Source organism: Heliangelus exortis, chromosome 13 (assembly GCF_036169615.1).
Source record: "Heliangelus exortis chromosome 13, bHelExo1.hap1, whole genome shotgun sequence".
Lineage (NCBI taxonomy): Eukaryota > Metazoa > Chordata > Aves > Apodiformes > Trochilidae > Heliangelus > Heliangelus exortis.
The window spans coordinates 16562411-16583447 of record NC_092434.1 but is presented as its reverse complement, the minus strand read 5'-3'; the positions used below and the strand labels follow the sequence as shown (position 1 = coordinate 16583447).

General features: G+C 45.8%; 1 protein-coding gene across 2 annotated transcripts in view; it reads left to right on the top strand.

Annotated features, from left to right (window-relative positions):
• AMFR (autocrine motility factor receptor) overlaps nucleotides 1-20468 on the top strand; it is a 31741-nt gene extending 11273 nt beyond the window's left edge. For both annotated transcript variants that reach the window (XM_071757092.1, XM_071757093.1), the window contains 8 exons: nucleotides 520-653; nucleotides 2273-2383; nucleotides 5900-6090; nucleotides 8622-8725; nucleotides 10270-10404; nucleotides 11427-11510; nucleotides 17229-17413; nucleotides 18904-20468. In XM_071757092.1, the coding sequence (XP_071613193.1) occupies nucleotides 520-653; nucleotides 2273-2383; nucleotides 5900-6090; nucleotides 8622-8725; nucleotides 10270-10404; nucleotides 11427-11510; nucleotides 17229-17413; nucleotides 18904-19054 (1095 nt within the window). In that variant the 3' untranslated portion in view covers nucleotides 19055-20468. The remainder of the gene's footprint in view (nucleotides 1-519; nucleotides 654-2272; nucleotides 2384-5899; nucleotides 6091-8621; nucleotides 8726-10269; nucleotides 10405-11426; nucleotides 11511-17228; nucleotides 17414-18903) is intronic.
• Nucleotides 20469-21037: the final 569 nt, after the last annotated feature.

Below are 21037 nucleotides of genomic sequence, written 5' to 3'. Positions count from 1 at the left end.
ACTGCAGTTTATCCTCATAAATGCTGTGCTGCTGGAGTTGTATCTGAGGCTGGTGAGGAGCAGCAGTGCCTGTGGATGTGTGCTCATTCTGACTGCTCAATAGAACAATTCTGCAAAGTCTGTGCTGGGTTATACAGTGTTTGGGGTTTTTTTTTTTGAGAACACACTTGGTGTGCACTCTCACCAAGGCATTTCACAGAATCACGGAAAGTGAGGGGTTGGAAGGGACCTGGAAAGATCACTGAGTCCAACCCCCCTGCCAGAGCAGGGTCACCTCCAGCAGTCACACAGACACCTCCAGGTGGGTTTGGAATGTCCCCAGAGAAGGAGACTCCACAACCCCCCTGGGCAGCCTGGGTTTCACCCTGGAAAAGTTTTTCCTTATATTTACGTGGAACCTCCTGTGCTCCAGCTTGTACCCGTTGCTCCTTAAAACCTGATGGAGTTTCTTGTGGTGGACTGATGTTCTCCAAGTTGTTTGTTTCTAATCACTGTTATGTTTTGGTGTTTTTTCCAAAGGTGTTTGGCAATATCTGGTTGTCAATGGCCAGCCTGGTGATCTTCATGCAGCTTCGCTACCTCTTCCACGAGGTTCAGCGAAGGATTCGGAGGCACAAGAACTACCTGCGTGTGGTTGGAAACATGGAAGCCAGGTGAGCCTCTTACTTGCTCTTGGATTTTGATATGTTCATCCTGAAGACAGGATCCTGATGAAGAAGTTATGATCCTTCTACGTTTCTTTGATACAGGATGGAATGATGTGAGCTGGGGAGATGCAAGCTCGTAGATTCAGCTTTTAAATCCTTACACTCGTAGTATGGGTTTGGTCCTTTGTTACTGGGGTCACCCTTCCTGGTTTTAATAGATATATAGAATTTTCTTTTATAATAGCAGTATTAATGACAGTGATTAGTTCCCTTGCCCAGTATTTCTTCTCTGGTCTCTAGTATACTGCCCTGGTAGGGCAACCGAAGCTCTGCAGAGCTCTGCCTGTTTTCAGTTGTCAAATACCAGCTTTAGCTATGATAAAAATAAATGCTCATTACTTCCATTAGGCCATACTATTAACTGACAGAAATTGAATCAGAACATTAATTAAAACCTGCTCATCTTTAAATATGTGTTTATTAAACCTGAAGCCAGTTTTGAACACTCTGTACTTATAGAGGAGCTGAGAGCAACTTGGCATTACTTTGCTCAGTCCCTGTGTTCTGTGGCAAAACAGAGAAGCTCAGAGGCCTGCTAAAACCTAGGATTGTGCCAGATCCTGTTGCATCTCTGATCCAGTGTTTTCATAACTCAGCTGTGTCCTTAATAATTTTAAGAGCAACAGGAAGCTTCACTCTTCCTGTAAATGGCTGTACCATTTTCATCGTGCACTTCAGTGGGTTTGACTCTTCTGGTGCTTGCTGCTTCAGTCCAGATGAAGAAGACTTGACTTCTTCAGAAGTCCCCACCATTTGCTTTGTGAGAAGTCACTTAATAGCTGTAATACCAGATGAAGAGCTGCATGATCAAGTTGATCCACAATGCAGTGCTTCTTTTCACTAAGATGGAGCCACTAAGCCCCTGTAAGGTGTTGACAAAGTTGTGTGACTTGCAAATGTCTCAGATTTCTTGTCTGAGTGATTCAGTGTGGTTTTGCCATGATGATTGTTCTGGAAGAATCACATTCTAGTTTCTTCCTGAAGCTGCCAATGGCAAGGAGCTCCCTGCATATGTGTGGTTGTTTTTCATGTGTATTCCACACCAACAGTTCTGTGAAATGTTGTACTGCTCATCTCTACATTGCCTGTGTCTGGGTGCTATGTAGTAGCTGCTCACATGGCACTGTAGTTTAAAAAAGGAAAAATAAAAATAAAAATCAAAGACAAATGAGAATGGGCAATATCCTGAGGCCAAAATGGGACTGTAAACACTCGTGATCCCAAGAAGACTTTGTAATAGGTACAGCTACTAAAACTCATTTCCATCTGCCAAATTCATACAGGTTATAATTTGAGGTTTTCAACCTGATGATCATACTTCTTGGAAGATACCAGGTCAAAGTTTTTTGAACCTAGGATGGATATATAAAAAAAAATGTGTCTGTAAGAAGGCTTGGTGTGTATGGTGTGAGTATGAGTTGGGGAAAAAAATAACAAACCTGCTGGCTCACCTTCTCCCAAGGAAAAGCTAACGTGGATAAAGGATAAAGTTTCCTGATTGTGGGATTCTCTGGATGGGAGGCTGTGCTGAGCTGCTGTAATCATTACTTCTGTCTCTCTTGTAGGTTTGCAGTTGCAACACCAGAGGAGCTAGCAGCCAACAATGATGACTGTGCCATTTGTTGGGACTCCATGCAGTCTGCACGTAAACTCCCTTGTGGCCATCTCTTCCACAAGTATGTTTCTGGGGCTCTTTCCTCTTGGTTTGCTTCTAATAGCAAAGTACAAGTTGGGTTCATTTCAGTCTTTTTTTTTTTTTTTCTTTTACTCTGGTGCATCCTTTTTCACCCAAGAGTATGCATCTTGTCAGCTAGTGGGGAGATGGTGTTATGGTGTCTCAAGTTGTAAGGCTGTACCCTGCCTTGATCTGTACTGCTCTTTATCCTGTGCCTCACCTCTTCCACGAGGCTGTGCTGATTTTCAGGTGGGCAAGAAAAGCTGAAGTGAGATCCTTAGGTACCCTTCAGGTAGCAGCTTGAAGAGAAAATGGGGAGGATTTTAATACTTACTTTATACTTACTTTATTTAATACTTAAATAGTATTTTAATGCATCCTTGCATGATGATGAGTCCTCCAGGACCATTGTGGGGGCCAGGTCTGGTTATAGGATTTCATGAGGGATGAGTCCACGAGGGCTTTGGGAGAGGTTAACCAGATTTAGCTGAAGAGGTCCCTGAGCAGCTGTAGTTGGAACTGGGAGACCCTTGGCCAGAGGGAATCAGCAGGGAAGAGCAGCAGATGCTTGTGGAGTCAGTTTTCTGAGCTGGATGTGCCTTTCCTCAGCTTTTGCAGCAGTGTTGACATTTTCATGCTTAAAACTGAGGGGAAATTTGGGGTCTGGTGCTGGGTGATTAACGGGCACAGGCACTGAAATTGTCCCTTTGGTGTCAGGTGAGCAAGTTAACTTTCTGCAAACAGCTTTTTAGTTTTCTGGTAACAGTCAAACCAGAGGTTCTAATCTGCTGCTATTTGTTGTCATTTATCACAAACCTTGCCATAAATATTTATCTGTGTTCCAAGAAGTCTCTAATGAGATAATGTGTCTCTGTGGCAGTAACTCTGCTTCCAGTGCTACTGAGTCATATAAATATTTAATCACCTGCTGAGCACTTGAGAAGCCCAGGGTCCTCTCTTCATAAAGTTGTTTTCTGTGTATCTAAAGGGATCCTTTTGGATTTTTTTCTGATGCTGAGGTGCACTTACAGCCTTGGTGCACTTAGGGAAGGCAGATGTTACAGTGGATGACTATGCTAGCATGTGAGGCTAGATATAATTAATAACCCTACTTACAAGATTAGGATGGTTTTTCTCCTCATAAAAGCCTGGTGATTTTGCCAACAGACTTAAAATATTCTGTCCATTCTTGATTGCATAGGATTTTATTTCATAGCCATTTATTTGGAGCAGAAGAGGGAAGGTTGAGATAGCTGAGATCAACTTTGTGCCTAAATACTAAGGAAGTTTCATGGGAGAGGGTGTCTGAATCTTTTAGGCTTTGTTGAAACTCTCTCCCTTATCTTCTAGGAGGCAGTTAATTTCAAAAGAGTTGTTGCTCTGAGATGTTCCTAACTTGGACCTGTGGTTAGTCCTCCCTCTTCTGAGGTGACCAAGCTCTTCTGCCAGTGCACTGCACAGAATCACAGAATCATTCTGGTTGAAAAAGACCTTTAAGATCATCTAGTCCAACCATAACCTAACTCTACCAATCATTAAACCTAACTCTTCCAAGTCCAGTGCTTAAACCATGTCCCTAAGCATCACATCTGGCCAACACCTTCTTGGCCTGCAGCAGGAATTGTGTGCCCAGCAGGACCAGGGAGGTGATCCTGCCCTACACTCAGCCATAACCAGGCCACACCTGGAGTCCTGTGTGGAGTTTTGGGCACTGCTGTACAAGGAGGACATGGAGGTGCTGGAGAGGGGTGCAGGGAAGGGCAGCCAAGCTGATGAGGGGGTTGGGGAGCAGGTCTGACAGGACAGGCTGAGGGAGCTGGGGTGGTTCAGCTTGGAGAAGAGGAGGCTGAGGGGAAAGCTCATTGCTCCCCACAACTCCCTGAAAGGAGGTTGCAGTGAGACAGATGTTGGCCTCTTCTCCCTGGTCACCAGGGATAGGACAAGAGGAAGTGGGGCCAAGCTCCACCAGGGGAGGTTCAGCTTGGGTATCAGAAAAAATTTCTTCACAGGAAGAGTGGTTAAACATTGGAACAGGCTGCCCAGGGACGTGGTGGAGGTACCATCCCTGGAGGTGTTAATCAAAAGATGGGGAGATGAGGTGCTACAGTGGGTGGTTTAGTGGTTAGGGGTTGTAGGGCAGATGGTTGGACTTGATGGTGTTAGAGGTCTTTTCATCTTGATTCTATGATCTGCATGGCTTTTAAATACTTGCTGTGGGCCTTCAGGGCTTGGTGCTGGTGCAGGTTTATATCCATTCCAGCTCATCAGAGGTTGAGCCACTGAGGAGCAGCAGTGTGGTGGTAGCTTGTGTCTCTCTGGGTGTTTCACAAGTGACCTTTCCAGTACAGTTGTGGTTTTGCTGCAGTGATGAAGTTGGAAAGCATCAGAAGTGCTCACATCCTGGCTGTGTTGGTGACCAAGGTGCTGGAAGATGGTAGATTTTTACTGCAGTGCTTTGGTTGCTCCTGGGAGCAACCATCACTAATTTGTATTCCATCATTTAAATATGGTGGAAAACACATTGGCAACATCTCTGTGTGGTAGAGCTTCAGGAGTTGTGCAGAATGCTGGTATCCCTGACTTGGTTATAATCCTGCAGTTAAGGCTTTTTCCTTGCTCTCTCAGCCCAAACCTGTGGTCTCTGCCTGTGCTCCATTTGTTCCATTTGGAAATACACAATTTGGGGAAAGGTTTACTTGACTTTCATGTCACAACCTTTCTGAAGTGTTTTGAGAGCTTCTGCTGGAAAAGAAACCAACAAAACAAACACCCTGCAAGTGTGTAGGATTGAGATGTGTTCAGTTCTGTGAAACTCAGTTTTTCCATGCTGAAAATCAGGTTTAACATGCCAACAAATACCACAAGTGGGTCATATCAGTCTGAATCAAATAGCAGGCACAGCTCTGAGTGTTTAAACTTGCATTTCAAACACTTCTCACTTTCTGCAAGACAGCAAATATTCAGAATTGAGTAAACATTATAAAGGCACAGCACTAGCTAACTGAATAACTGAGTTTCAAGAGGTCCCAGTGTGGTACTCACTTTGGTGGTGATTTGGGTGTTGATATTTTTGAGAAGGTATTTGAAGAACTTTGGAGGTGCCACTGCCACATGACAGTGGCAGAACTGCTTTGAAAATATGTCAGTGTATTTTAAATAATGGCCCAGTTGTTTGGTTTTTTTTTTTTTTTTTGTCATTTTTCAAAAGAAGATGGTGAGAGTAGAGAAACACTTTGTCTCCCCCTTCCAGGCAAAACTTGGAGAGTGTTTTAAATTTGTGATAAACCTGCATACTTGGTTAAAAAGAGCAAATGCTTGAGTATTTTCAGCTGAAAGAAAGAAGACACCTCTGCCAGAGTTATCAGAAGCTCATCAAGTGTACCTCATAAATTATATTTCAGCAGTCCACTTATTGATGTTCTGTACAGAATATGCTGCAGCTTCTTGATGTACTCATGATACTGATGTCTTGGAAAAATGCTGCAAGCTCACCATAATGTTTCTGTTTTCCTGTCAGCTCATGCCTGAGGTCCTGGTTGGAACAAGATACATCTTGCCCCACCTGCAGGATGTCTCTTAATATCACTGACAGCCACCACGTGAGGGAGGATCACCAGAGGGAGAATCTGGATGAGAACCTGGTCCCTGTGGCAGTAGCAGAAGGCAGACCACGCCTGAACCAACACAATCACTTCTTCCACTTTGATGGTAAGCTGAGCAGGCTGGACACCTGATGCCATTGCCCAAATGGACAGTTTTCTTTAGAAGGGAGTTCTGCCCATGTTTCAGTCCAAACTTAAACTGTACCTCTACTTGAGTTTGTCAGACATGTATATTTCTTACAGCAAGAGCTCAGAGAAGTGACTCTGGGGTTGTCCAGAGCTATAGAGTTTTCTTGAAAGATTTTGTCCAAGTGCTCCCTTTTCCTTAATTAGTTGTGGTTAGCAGCTTTAATGCTGGCACTTAATCATTGCCTGCCATGCTGACCAACAGAACAGGAAATCCATGTGTCTGTCCTATTTTGCTATCAGGTGATAGAGAGGAAAAAGACCTTGGTGGTGAGTCTAAAAGTTGATCCTCTCCCCTGTCTCTAGCTAACATGAGGTTGTCAAAAGTCTTTTTGTTGCCCAGGTTACAAGAAACTTGAAGTGCTTGGTCAGGTGCAGAAGTCTGGAGAAGCTTATTCTTAGGCAGCCATGTAACCAGAATGAGTTTATATACCACAGACCCTCAGTGTTAGGGGTTGGAAGGGACTTCTAGAGATCATCTCATCCAGCCCACCTGCCAGAGCAGGTTCTATCTAGAGCAGGTTGTGCAGGATGGCATCCAGGCAGATTTGGAATGTCTCCAGACTCCCCCACCTCTCTGGGCAGCCTCTTCTAGTGCTCTGTTACTCTTACAGTAAAGAAATTTTTCCTTTGTGTTTTGGTTTTTCCTCCTGTGTTCCAATTTGTGACCATTGCCCCTTGTCCTGTCACTGGACATGACTGAAAAGAGTCTGGTCCCATCCTCCCAACACCTGCCCTTTAGATATTTCTAAGCATTGATGAAACACCTCCTCCTCCTCCTCAGTCTTCTCCAGGCTGAACAGCCCCAGCTCCAGCAGCCTTCCCTTGTGTGGAAGATGCTCCAGTCCCCTCATCATCTTACTGGTTCTGTGCTGGACATCCTCCAGCACTTTTTTCTCCTTCATGAAGTGGGAAGCCCAGAACTGAATCCAATATTCCACATGGGGCCTCACCAGGGCAGAGTAAAGTGGGAAGAGAACCTCCCTTGACCTGCTTGCACACTCCTCTTGGTGTGCCCCCATTGGCTTTCTTGGCCACCAGGGCACATTACAGGCTCCTGGTGGGCATCCTGGTGTCCATCAGGACTCCCAGGTCTTTTTCCAAAGAGCTGCTTCCCAGCAGGTCAGTCCTTAACCTGTGCATGGGGTGGTGGCTCCCTGGGTGCAGTACCCTACAGCTGGCCATATGGAACCTCATGGAGCTTCTCTCTGCACAACCCAGGTGATGCTGGATGGCAGCACAGCCCTCTTCTTCTGCCCCCGTGGAAAGCTCAGTGATTTCAGGGGTGTGTTGTAACTCCTCACAAAGCAGATGTGATTTCAGAGCATTATGAGCTCTGTGTGTGCAGACAGACTTGTTCTGAAAGAGACAGCTTCTGTTCCTTACCTTCCAAAATCTCAGTTTTGGAATTACTGTTCTTGTCTTCACAATTTCCCTGGTTCTTGTTTGCACTGTTGTTGCTCCTCAAAAGGTTTCATTAATGCAAGTACTCAGCTTTGGGCTCTGTCCTTTGGGAGCTTCCAGGGTGCAGCTGAGGTGCTGCAAAGTTACACTGTGACCAGTTCTTCAGCTGTACTGGTTTGCAACCTTTTAGAGATGATGGGAGGAGAATAATGAGCAGAGAAGGGTCAGACATCTCTAGGTACACTGAGACTGGCTGATAGCTTCTTGCATAGCTCTCAGTTTTGGGGTGCTTTATTTCTCCAAAGGACATTTTTATTTAGAATACTACTCTGGTTTTTGATAGCTGTCCTCCCCAGGAGTGTGCAGGTCTGCCAGATTGCTGTGGAGATAGAAGGAGAAGTGCCACAGAGCCAAGAGGAGGAGGAAGGAGGAAGAAGGCAGCTGTGTGCCCTGCTCTGCTGACCCTAAGCACACACTTGCAGCAATCACTTTGTTCAGTTACTGTGTGTCCCTTTATAATAATATTTTCTCAGCCGTGTGCAGCTGACTCATTTTGAGAGCAGATTCAGCCAGTTTAGAAGCTGGCCTGTTTTTAGGAGAATTGGTAGACTTGGTCAAGTATTCCAGAACTTGATTTGACTCTGGATTATTTTAATTTTCTCTGTAATGGGAACGTTAAACCAAGGAAACAAACAAAAAACAAAAGAGGTGTCCCTGCCCACACAGGTGTTTAGAGCTGGATGGGTGATCTTTAAGTTCCTTTACTCTTAACCATTCTGTGATTTCTGGGAAAACAAGGATGTGCTGTTGTCTTGATTCTCTTCTAGCCCTCAGATTGCTGAGCCACTGGTAGTGTGTTTGAAGAGAGTACCAGCAATTACTGATTTATTTCAGCCATCTCCATGTTTGGGACACCTTTGGGATGGATTTCACTGCAGAACTCTTCATGTGTACCATGTGGAAATGTGAAGACTTGGACTAAATAACATGTAGAAGTGCTTTGTCTGCAAGTCTTACCTGACTTTCTTGGTGATTTCTTATTCTTAGGCTCTCGGATTGCCAGCTGGCTGCCCAGCTTTTCAGTAGAAGTGATGCACACTACAAACATCCTTGGTATTGCACAAGCCAGCAACTCCCAGCTTAATGCTATGGTAAGACTCCTGTAATAGTTTGCACCTCAGCCTTCTGATTTTTACTCTGAGAGAGGAAGTGGGATGTGTGGATGGAGAACACAGGGGGGAATAGAGTCAAACCAGTGTTTAGGTGCTACGTGGCAGCTGGTTTTGGGTGTGAGAAGCTTTACTTTAGGGAGGTTAGGACTATGTGTTGGTTCCTATGTGCAAACATAAAAGAACAGATCTGGAAGTAGGTAAATGAGGGAGAAAAATTACATGCAATGCCTGTGTAGATAGCAGATTTTTTCTCAGCTTGCTTAGTGCAACTTCTTCAGCTTTTTTCAGTGCTTACCTTCACTCTTGCAGTAAGACTGCAAGCCTCAACAGGACAAGGGCACACTTTGTAGGGGTTGGGAGACAGGGAGTGGTAAGGTATTGACAGATGATTTACTAGTTAAATATGCAGGGACTCTACATCTAAGATCAGTTTAGCTTTTCTTTTACTGGACACAGTGATAAAAATAGACTTTTGTTAAGGACAAATACTGATTTCTTAGCATTGTGCATTTTTAGAAGCACTGCACTTAAAATGCCTGCTGGAATGGAGAGGTGCAGCTAGCAAACTATTGAAGAATTACACATTTTAAATAGAAAACAATAGAAATTTATCTTTGTGTTATTGAATTAAAACCTAGGGAACTAGTTCAAGGGAAAAGGCTGGAGGCTGAAATGCTAAATCAGTTGTTTTGGTCACAAGTTGGCACATTGGAGAGTTAGGGTTTAATTGTGGTTGCTTGTGTTTGAACTCACTGTCAGCTGGGGCACAGTAATTTCTATGCTCTCCAAACTCCAAACCTTACTGCTGTTCTCATTCCACCCCCCCATTCTCCCTCAACTTTCAACACCAGATGAAAATTAGAGATTTTAATGTTTAATGAAGTATAGCTGTTAGACTCTAAAAGCATATTATTTGTCTGCTCTTTTACTTTTATCTCTTTAATTTGGATATTATTTAAGTACCTTGAAATTCAATAATAACAGTTTCCTGACAACTCAGTTTAATTTACTTGAGCTTTCAGACCCTATTAAACTGGTCTGTAGGCAGGGTGGCCTGGAGAGAAGAGGTTATTAAAGCTTAATCCATTTGTCCTTACCAATACCATTTTAGAACCTGTCTAGGGCAAAGAAAAATGATATTTTTTTCCCAGTGCTGATGTTACTTTCAGTCACTTGTGAATTTTGTACAGCTCTTTATTTAAAAGGCTGTCAGAAGAAGAGGGCTGGGAAGCTTCTGAAGCCTTTGTGCATCTACAAGCACTGTTCAGGAACACAAATTTTCAGGACCATGTGGTGTCTCCATAGGAATTCCAGTTTTGCTGTTGGCTTCAATGGGGTGAAAATACTTCCCATCAATTCTAGCAGGGGTTTTCTTGCTCTTGTTTTGCTTTCTCTGTATGGGTTATCATACAAAGAGAGTCTCTGAACTGTTGTTTTTTTTAGAATCTCTTTTCTGTTGAGCCACTTGCCAGCTGCCTCTTTTTTCCTGCTGATCCTGACTGGATAAATCTTGTTTTCTCCAGGCCCATCAGATTCAGGAGATGTTCCCTCAGGTTCCTTATCATTTAGTTCTCCAGGATCTGCAGCTGACTCGTTCTGTGGAGATCACCACTGACAACATCCTGGAAGGACGCATCCAAGTACCTTTCCCCACACAGGTAAGGGCTCAAACCATCCCCTGAAACAACTGATTTCCTCACCAAGCCTCTTCATAATGAGTGAAGGAATGAGGTAAGTTGAAGCACTGGTGAGCTCAGCTTTGCTTACTGCACTGTAGGTCTTTTTTACCTGTAGGAAGATGCAATGTGAAGCACTGAATTGGTTTTAGTGTATGTTGTATCTCCACCTTGCAAGAACTGACTGAATTAGAATGGCTTCCTGTGGCTTGTGGTTGAGCTCTAGGCTTCTGTTCCTTTCTGTGGCCCTTAGAAGGCCTTTTAATGTATTAGGATGGTTCTTGGATATGCTTTAGCATTTTTAACACAGGGTATTCCCCTTATGAAGAGCAGTAGGAGGCTGTCACCCATGCCCTGGGGCTTGCCCCTGATTGATTGTGGTTGGATTGCAGGATGCATGAAGTGCTTGCCTATAGAGTCTCAAACACTATGATATAGTGCCAGATTCTAGTAAAAAAACCCAAACCTTTGGGATGTGTTTTTTCTTTGTGTAAATCTCTGTAATTGCAGTGTATTCAGTCAGTCCCACGAATGCACTGAAAATGTCCTAGCTAGACTAGAGACAAATATTTGCTCAATTAAAGCAGCTGTTCTCTGTCACCCTTATGCAGAGCCTTTAGAACATTTCCAGCTGATTTCTCTGCTGCCAGATAATTGAATTGTAGCACTTAGGAAGGTTTTCTGCAAAGAAAGTAGTCAGCAAAATGATGCCTTGTTCTTAAATGGTGGTGGCAGGTTTCAGGAGAGCAGTCTGGGGACAATGTTTCTGTTAAAAAGAATATTGAATTCTGGTTCTGCACACATCAAGTAGTGCTGTTATCTGGAGTCAGCATGTTGGGAAGCAGAATTCTCTTTCAGCACAGTGCATTCTGTTTATTTCTAACTTTCCTCTTTCGAAATTGAACCTAGGAGGTGATGTTGCAGAGGGCAGGGCTTGGATGTGTTCAAGGAGCTCAGGTTTGTTTTGCTGTTGCTGTGTTAAATCCCCAATGTTTGCATTTCAGCGTGCAGAGAGCATGAGACCTGCACTGAACAGTTCCCTGGAACGACACAGCACTGAGCAGGAGGATGCTGAAACTGTCACCCAGGTAATTTGGCATTAAAAAAATGGGCAGAAAGCCCTATTATAAAATCATAGAATTGTTGTAGGACCTCTGAGATCATCAAGTCCAGCCCATGGCCTAACACTACCATAGAAGCTGGACCCACTTCCAGTGGCAGTGACTCCATCCCTTCCCTGGGCAATCCATTCCAATGTCTGATCACCCTCTCTGTGAGGAATTGCTTTCTGATATTCAACCTAAACCTCCCCTGGTTCAGCTTCAGCCCATGCCCTCTCCTCAGTAGCTCTCTGGGAGAAGAGCCTGACCTCCACCTGACTACAACCTCCCTTCAGGTAGTTGTAGGGAGTGATAAAGCCCCCCCCCAAGTCTCCTCCAGCCCAAACAACCCGTTCTCCCTCAGCCTCTCTTTATAAGACTTTCTACCTAGTCCCTTCACCAGTGTTGGCAAAAATGTATTTCTGGAGTAGGTGCTTCACCACAGAATCATAGAATTGGCTGGGTTGGAAGGGACCTCTGAGATCATCAAGTCCAACCCTATTAGAAGCTGCCTGGACAGAGGAGTGGGTTGGGTTCCATACCAGCTCAAATTGGTGGCAGCCCTTCCTTGCATTTCACACCAGAAATAACCCTGCCAGGCAACTGCATCACAGGAGTAAGACTTGAGCATGGTGCTCCTGGAAGGAGTTAACTGTGTGCTTTCCTTTTTTGTCCCTGAAGGAAAGTGCTCTCAAGTGATACAAAGAACAGGAAAAGATCTCTGTTCATGTCCAGTCAGGTCCATGCCCATTCCTGGTAGACAAGAAGATGCCCATGAGCCAGCAATGTGCCCTTGTGGCCAAGAAGGCCAATGGCATCCTGGGGTGCATTAGAAAGGGGGTGGTTAGTAGGTCAAGAGAGGTTCTCCTCCCCCTCTATTCTGCATTGGTGAGGCCACACCTGGAGTATTGTGTCCAGTTCTGGGCCCCTCAGTTCAAGAAGGACAGGGAAGTGCTTGAAAGAGTCCAGCGCAGAGCTACTGAGATGATGAAGGGAGTGGAACATCTCCCTTATGAGGAAAGGCTGAGGGAGCTGGGTCTCTTTAGTTTGGAGAAAAGGAGACTGAGGGGTGACCTCATCAATGTTTTCAAATATGTAAGGGGTGAGTGTCAGGGAGATGGAGTTAGGCTTTTCTCAGTGGTGACCAGTGATAGGACAAGGGGTAATGGGTGTAAATTGGAGCATAGGAGGTTCAAGTTGAATATCAGAAAAAATTTTTTTACTGTAAGGGTGACAGAGCCCTGGAACAGGCTGCCCAGGGGGGTTGTGGAGTCTCCTTCACTGGAGACATTCAAAACCCCCCTGGACACGTTCCTAGGGGATGTACTCTAGGGGGCCCTGCTCTGGCAGGGGGGGTTGGACTAGATGATCTTTCCAGGTCCCTTCCAACCCCTAGGATTCTAGGATTCTATGATTCTATGATCTATGGCACATGAAGAGCAGGGTGCTTTTCCCATTCCCATTCTGTAAGTCTCCAGACACTTCACTTCCCTTAAAATGAGAAGCATTTGTCTTCTGGGCATAGGAATTGTGTTGTTGGAGGAAGCACCACGAGACATGGGGAGCTTTGGTGTGAATGGAGTGGGATACAAATAGGACCAAGAGACTGCAGGCCTTTTATGCATAAAGCACAAAAATAGCCTGTGAGGAGAATAAGTCTCATTCTGATTCTGTTTTCCCTGTGACAGCAAAACCATGAGGGTGTCTGCTCTGTAAACCTTTCCACTGGCTTAGGGAGTGAATTTGTGAGGGGTGCAACTTTCTGCCTCTGCAGAGAATAACTTAAATAGCCAGCCTGTTGGAACTGTGGGAGTTCCCTCTTTAGCAGGGCTGCAAGACAGGCAAAACACATCTGGTGTGGTGGTGCAGTTGAGGCTGAAGTGGTGGGGATTGGCACAGGGAAGAGCCTGGGGTAGGAGTTGCAGAACTACAGGAATGAAAATGCTGCCCTAGCAACTCTTTGGTGACTTTTTGGGTTGACCTGAAGGTTTTGATGGCATTTTCCCTTTTCTTTGAGTAAAACTTCTCTTTCTACAAATGATAAATGAGTGATTCTCCCCTCCCCAGATGTAACTTATGATTTTGGGATGGCAGGGATGACATAAAGTATGGGTAGTGTAGAGACATCTCAGCACTCTCACAGTGTAATTGTGTTGAAGGTTTCTGAGATGATGCTCTAAACATGGACAGCTTCTAACAGTCTTAAATGCACTTCAGTGAGATGCTGTGCACAGACTTTTCTCCCCTGAAATGCTGATTTTTCCAGCAGCATGTCTAATTCTCTGTGTACTCACTCCCCATGCCAATCCTATTCTTCCCTCCCATCTTTTATAACTGCTGTTACTCCCAGTGAGAACAGATCCCAGAGCACCAACAACTGCTTTCTGCAAGCTTGTCTTTCCATGTGCTAAAATGTATTTAAAGATGACATCTGAAATTCATTTTGTGTGTTTGTTTCTCTGGTTTTGTAATTCTGGCTGGAGATTGGGTAGGACTCTGCAAACTCCTAAGCTGCTGTGCTGAAGCTGAAGCTTGCCTGGTGCAGCTCTTGCTCCCCTTTCCCTGGGGAATCCAGTTTACTGTCATTGCTGGTGGCAATTTACCTTTATTTAGAGACACCTCTGAGGCCTCACATGGCTTTCATGCAACAAACTTCTTTTTCTCTTGGTGCTTGAAGGAGGAATAGTTTCTGTAATGTACAGATTTCTGCATCTAAGATCTGCTGTCATACTGAGGATTGTCATAACGTTTGCTGCAATTAATTTTGATTTTTTTTTTTAATTAGTTTTTTTTTTTCTAAAACGTCTCCAAAAACTGTTTCTGTATTTAGATAGAACAAGCTCTGGGTATTGACTTTTGTATCTTTGTAATGTTAAGGGGGAAAAAAAAAAAGCTTTGGTGAGCTAGCTTGCATCTTCTAATACAAATGGTTTAGAGGACAAAAGAAAATTATCTTGTCTGGACATGAACCACAATGAGTGCCCTTCTCACTGTTTTACCCATCAGTCTGTGCTCACCTGGGTGATAATAGGAAGCAGCAGTCAGGTTCTGGCTCTGCTGAGGTTGTCCTGGCCCTGGGTAAAATCCATGGGATCATTCTGTGGGGCTGTCTCTTCCTCCTCTTGAACGTGGCATTGCTTTGAGGCAATCCAGCACTACCCCCTGGTGTTATCCCCACGGGTGATCCAGGAGCCCTTCCCCAAACCAGAGGACCTCAGGGATTTTGCTGGAACAAGCAGGAGATGTGGTTCTGTTTAAGGCTGCTTGGGCATGGGCCCTGGTGTCCCTTCTCTTGGTTCCCCTGCCTGATGGGAAGTGACATTTGTCTGGGCTTCAGCTCTCTGAAGACTCCGTGCTGGGGAGGTGCCATCACTCTGCATCCCTAGGGCTTTGGTATGACTCAACTTGTTTTGCACATCAGCTGCTGAAACCCAGGTGTTGCTGTCCTGGTTTCAGCTGGGATGGAGCAAAAATTTCTCCTGAGTAGCTAGAATAGGACTGTGCTTTGGATTTAGCATGGGATTTACTATGGGAAGGATGTTGGGATGTTTCCAGTTGTCACTAAGAAATCAAGGGCTTCCCAGTTGTGCTCTGCACGAGGAGCTGGGAGGGAGCACAGCCAGAGCAAGGGATCCAAACTGGCTGCTGGAATATTCCATAGCATGCAATGTCATGCTCAGCACAGAGGTGAGAGATGCCTGGAAAGTTCTCTCTCTCTTTCCTGGTTGAAAGTTCTCTCTTTCTCTTTTGGGGTCTCTCTCCTCTAGAGTCACTCTCCAGGGACTGGCTGGGCATCAGTCAGCTGCTTCTGCTGAGCAGCTGCACTGTGCAGCACTTTTTTTGTGTATTCTATTATTATTCCATTATATTTTGGTCACTAAATCGTTTTTATCTCAACCCAAGGGTCTCTCTACCTTTACCTTTCTGCTTCTCTCCCTGATTCCCTCTCAGGGGAGAGTGGTTATGTGGTACTGAGGGCCCTGCTGGGTTAAACCAGGACATTTGCACCCTGTGGTGCAGCTCTGGTGCTGTGGGTGGTGATCCCCTGGTGTCAGTGGCTCCTGTGGTGGGTTTAGCAAGGGCCCAGCACTAGGTGGTAGGAGCTCACACCTCCCTGCTGCATGTTTCTTGGGTGAGTGATCCCCTGGGATACCAACTGATGGCTAAACCATTAAACCTCTCATTGAGGTCATTTGTTTCCTGATGCTCAGGAACATCTTGCTTTTCCACTGCAGAGTGTCAGGGTTTAACACTGCCCAGCAATTAAACCAAATGCCAGATGCTCCCTGTTAATCCCCCTCCCCTCCCTGATAAAGAAAGATGAAATAAAGGAGAGAGACTGATGGGTTGGAAACTAAACTGCACAGCTTTAATGAAGCAGTAGTGATAAATAAGAAAAATTACTAAATCTATACAAAAATACAGGAAAATTGATCCCATGTTCCTCCCCCTTTCCCCCAATAACTCTCACATCCCCACTGAGGCTGCAGGGCAGCCCTGGGAAAGTCCAGGCTGGAATCCTGGGGTCAGCAGGAGTTGGGAGCTGGAGGCAGGAACACACAGATCCAGGCTGGAATGGATCAGGAGCACAGGCAGAGGAACAGACAGAATCCTCCCAGGATGCTGAAGCAAACAGGGAGAGGGGAAGAAGGGGAAGCAGGAAGGGGTTTGACCCTTGTGATGCCTCAACTTTATCCTGAGGATGAGGTGTATGGGATGGAATCCTCTGTTTGGTCAGTTCTGGCATCTCTCTTGTCTGTTCCTCCCCAAAGGAGGCTGCAGGTGGGGCCTCTTTCTTCCTTCTGGAGGGCAAAATGTTCCTCAGAGCTGAGCAGTGTCCCTGGCTCTGCACACCAGGCTCTGGCTGTAACTATAACCATGGAGTTATCAGTCCCAGGAGCAGCCCCTGCCTGAGAAACTTGCTGTTAATTTCAGCAGTGCAGCTGCTTACAAGAGACTGAGCTGAAAGCAAAAGGACAAGACAGAAAATCCCCTTTATCCTGGCCCAGACCAGGACACAGAGTTTTTCTCTGGTTGTGTATGACAGGAGGTGATCAGGATTTGCTGCTAGCTCCCAGATTCCTCCTTTTTCCCTTCAGCATTGTCAGCAGCTGCCAGGGGTGACCAGGTGCCAGCTTCTTTTAGTGACACACTGTGCCCAGGACAGTTGCCAGCCTTGCTCCAGCAGCTCCAGCACCCAGTGCATGGGTGATTCTGGTGAACCAAGCCTCATAAATTCCCTTCTCAAGAGCACATCCTCTGCAAAAAACCTTTGCTGTTTTTTCCTTGATTTCTGCTTTTTCAACTCTTTACTGTTGCATTGCTCATCAAGTCAGCTGTTTCTAAGGCCCTGTGTTCACAGAGCATTAATTATGAGTAATTAATGTTTGGCTTTGAGCTTGCTTTCAAACGTGGCATAAAAGATACAGCTTCACAGAAAGAGGCTCTTTGAACATGTTTTGAGCTCACTTTGTTCTGGGGTTTTCAAAGGAGCCCAGTGGAATTGGGTACAGCAGGTGAGAGTCTGGTTTCTTCCAGTGTCCCAGAAGATGACATTTCAGTGTTATTTGTGGGTTTGATACCAAGAACCCCTCCTAGAAAATTTCCCTCCTAGAAAATTTCCCTCCTAGAAAATTTCCCTCCTAGAAAATTTCCCTCCTAGAAAATTTTGCGACACCTGAACGACTTCTTTTCCTTTTCTCCTAGACTGAGAGAGTGCCACTTGAACTCAACTCGAGACTGGTGGAAATGGTGGAATTCAGTGAAATGGAAGCAGAACCAGGTGAAGAAGAAGATTTTGAGGCCAGGGGAAGTCGTTTCTCAAAGTCAGCTGATGAAAGGCAGAGGATGTTGGTTCAGCGGAAGGAGGACTTGTTGCAGCAAGCTCGAAAGTAGGTTCCTGCCTAAAAACCCAGCCTTGCCACCTGGTTATGGTCCCCCAGAATGGGTTCCAAATGGATTGTGACCACTGAGAGCCTGGTGTGATGCTGAAAAAAAGCACTAGGAATGAACACATCTGCCCCAGCAGGCTCAGAGTGCTGGTTAAGAGAAGAGTTGCTGATAAACTCAACTCTGAAGTGGCAGCATGGGTCCCACCACACTCACAGCATCCTAAGGGGGTACTGCAAAGCTCTCTGAAATCAGAGGATTATTTCTGCAGCTTCTGCTGTTTCTTCTAACCCAACTTGCAGGAGGTGTTGCAGGTAGAGTTTAGCTTCTTCCACATGTGTTCCAGTTATGTTTATGAACTTTACTCGTGTCCAGTTGCTGATGAAAAAAAAAAAAGGAAAAGTGCTTTAGTGGTGTAGAGAAAACTTGTTTTTTGTAGCAGGTGTTGTCCCTTCCTTTGTGTCACAGGCAGACTACTGAAAGGGTCTGAAAAAACTACATTGAGTTGTGTGTCCTTTGGTGTTATCAGCCTGCCTATGCTTTATTTTTGGTTTTTGTTTTCTTTTTTCCACACTGAAATGGCTTCATACATGTAACTGAGAGAATGACACCTTTTATGAGGTTTTTTTTCATAAATAGCCTTGCTCCCAGAGTAGTTTTTCCATGATGTTTAAAAAATGCCATTTAGGAAGATTAAGTATTTTTGACTTTCTGATTTACTGGTTCCCTTCTGGCACTGAAGAGCACTGGGACTGTAAATTACTGTATTTTGGCACAGTGTGTAAGAGTTCATTGGGGTGTTAACTCTGGCAGCTGCTTTCTTTTATTTTTGCCTCACTGTGTACTTTGCAGCCCTGGTGCCCCTTCTGTTAAAGGCTTCCTCCTTGTCACCAGGGAGTGACTTCTGATACTGGACACTGCCAGCATCTTACAAGGGGTGGAATAGTGGGGACAGAGATTCAGGGACTTGCCCATAGCCTCTGAGTTAAGAGTAGAGCCCTCACCTTCTGCCAACCCTGCAAAGTCTGTGCTAGGTTATACAGGGTTTGTGTTTTTTACTGAGTACACACTTGGTGTGCACTCTCACCAAGGCATTTCACAGAATCACAGAAAGTTGGGGTTTGAGAGGGACCTGGAAAGATCACTGAGTCCAACCCCCCTGGCAGAGCAGGGTCACCTCCAGCAGTCACACAGACACCTCCAGGGGGGTTTTGAGTGTCTCCAGAGAAGGAGACTCCACAACCCCCCTGGGCAGCCTGGGCCAGGCCTCCCTCACCCTCACAGTAAGAAAAATTTCCTTATATTTCTGTGGAAGCTCCTGTGCTCCAGTTTATATCCACTGCCTCTTGTCCCATCTTTGGGCACGGTTGAGAGAGCTCCGGCCCCATCCTCACTTCCCGTGTGCCTTGCACCATCCCTTTGTGACTCGATTTTCCAGAGCCAGCATGAGGTGGGCTCTGCTCACCCACCTTTTTCCTTTTTCCTCTTGCAGACGTTATTTAAACAAAACCTCTGAGGAGGAGCTGACCCCAGAGAAGCCCTCAGCTCCCCTGGAGGGAGCATCTGCTGACCCCGTCACCCTGCGCCGCAGGACGCTCGCTGCCGCCGCCGAACGCAGACTTCAGATGCAGCAGAACTCCTAGCACTCGTTGCCCCTCCTTCCTCCTCCTCCTCCTCCTCCTCCTCCTCCTCGTGAGCAATGTTGAATGAATAAATCAAAATACAAAAAAAAAAAACCAAACCAACCCTGCGCTTTCTGTACCAGCAGGAAAGTGTCACTTCAGAATTCAGCTAGCTGTGCTGCTGAGTGAGCTGGCTGCCTCTCTGCTGTACAAAGCATGTGGTCTTAATAATGTTTGGACAGCTGACAAATTAACCTCTTTTTTTTTGGGGGGGGGGGGTTTTTTTTGTTTTGTAATATTTTCTATGTGATGTCGATCCCCTTCCAGGAACAAAAAGGCAATTTCTGAACTGTGGGTGTTGCTGCTGCAGGCTGAGTGCACAGCAGAGCCTGGGGAAATCTGCGTGTTGGGGACGAGCAGCTGTGGGTGCAGGGCACAGAGGGCACTGGCCCACTCAGCTCCAGATCTAGGGGAGGGCTCTTGCAAAAGCTTTGGAATCTGCAGCAAACCCTGCATGGATGGGCAGGTGCCTGCTCCTCAGCCCCTGTTCTGGCTGCAGGAGGTTTCCCTGGAAGTTGGCTACGGAACGCGGAGAAGAAACGAGTTCATGAACTGCAGCAGGGTCCCAGCAAGAGCTGGTTGGGTTTACTGGTGCTGGGTTCTTCTGCACTGGCAGAGGTCTGGCTCTGTTTGCTCCCCAGGGTTGTGCTGCTTTTCTTTGCCTTCAGAAACAAGTGAGAGACTGAGGGGAAAGCGAGCGAAAAAGAAGGGCCACGGGGTGAGGGCAAAGCCCCTGCCACTCAGTGTTACCACAAGCCAAGGCAGTGTGACAGGAAAACCTGCTTGTCCTGGACTCCAGAGCCACACGGGTGGCACTGCACAGAGAGAGCTCCGAGATCTTGCTTTTTATTTCACTTTTTAACCCCACAGCTTCCCCGTGACTTTATTCAGCAAGACTGGAGGCGTTGGGGCAGTGGAACTCTGGGCTGGCTGCAGCCCCACCTCTCGTTTTTCTAAAGAACTTTAGTCAGGAGATTGCTGGGAGCTCCTGATGCTGGCTTGCATAGTTGATTTTTACATGGCAGTGACTTATTTTTTAAACTTCTGAAGAGTGCATTCTAGTATCACCGTCCTTTAGAAGGAGCCCAGTATTATCTAGAATTGTTGGTAACTTTTTTTTACTGTTGGTTTTTAGGACACTCAGAGGTGAGTTTCATGAGAGGAGTTGGCGTCGGTGTTTAGGTGGAAATAATTTATTTCAGTAAAACTCTCTGGGAAGCCTTACCTTGCAATGCTGTTTAGTAAAAAAAGAGAATTTTCTTGTTTGAGGTCTTTGGTTTTTTTGCTCAGAGCACCGCTGTTTTGTTTTTATTGTTAAAAAATTAAAACAACAAAAAAAATAAAACCTTGGTCAGTGTTGGAAATAGTTTGCAAATCTCTCTGGTGTGACTTCTTGTGTTCCCTTTGTGAATGTAGCACCTGCACTTTGCTGCTTCCTTGGAGTGAAAGGGGACAGAGCCACCCAGCAGTACCCTCAGGAAGCTTTTCCCAAGCCTTGGGTGCAGAGTGGAGGAATCCAGTCGTGCTGTGAATGTGAAAATGGAAGAAAAAATGATGTCTTGAGGGACTGGTAAGAATGATGTGGGGTTTTGAACTCGCTGGCAGCAGAGGGGAAGGGATGGGAGCTGCTGGATGCGTGTGCTGGAGAGGATTTGGGTCTTTAAGCAGCAGAGCTGGTCGACTGCTGGCAGGAGAGGGGAAAACAGCACAGAAATCCTTCCTGGGGGTCTGGGTTTCCTCGAGTTTCTCCTTCCTGCTTCTCTGGGAGATTTTGCACGTGATGGTGCCCAGTGGCCCTGCTTCAGCTTCTCAGAGGGGATGTCTGCCACCAGGACTGATTTTTCACCACCACCTCCTTGCGAGATCCTCCCCAGCCTGCCCACCATCCCGGGAGGCAAAGCTGGGTCCTGAGGAGCTTTCCTTCCCACCTCGTGAAAAAGGAGT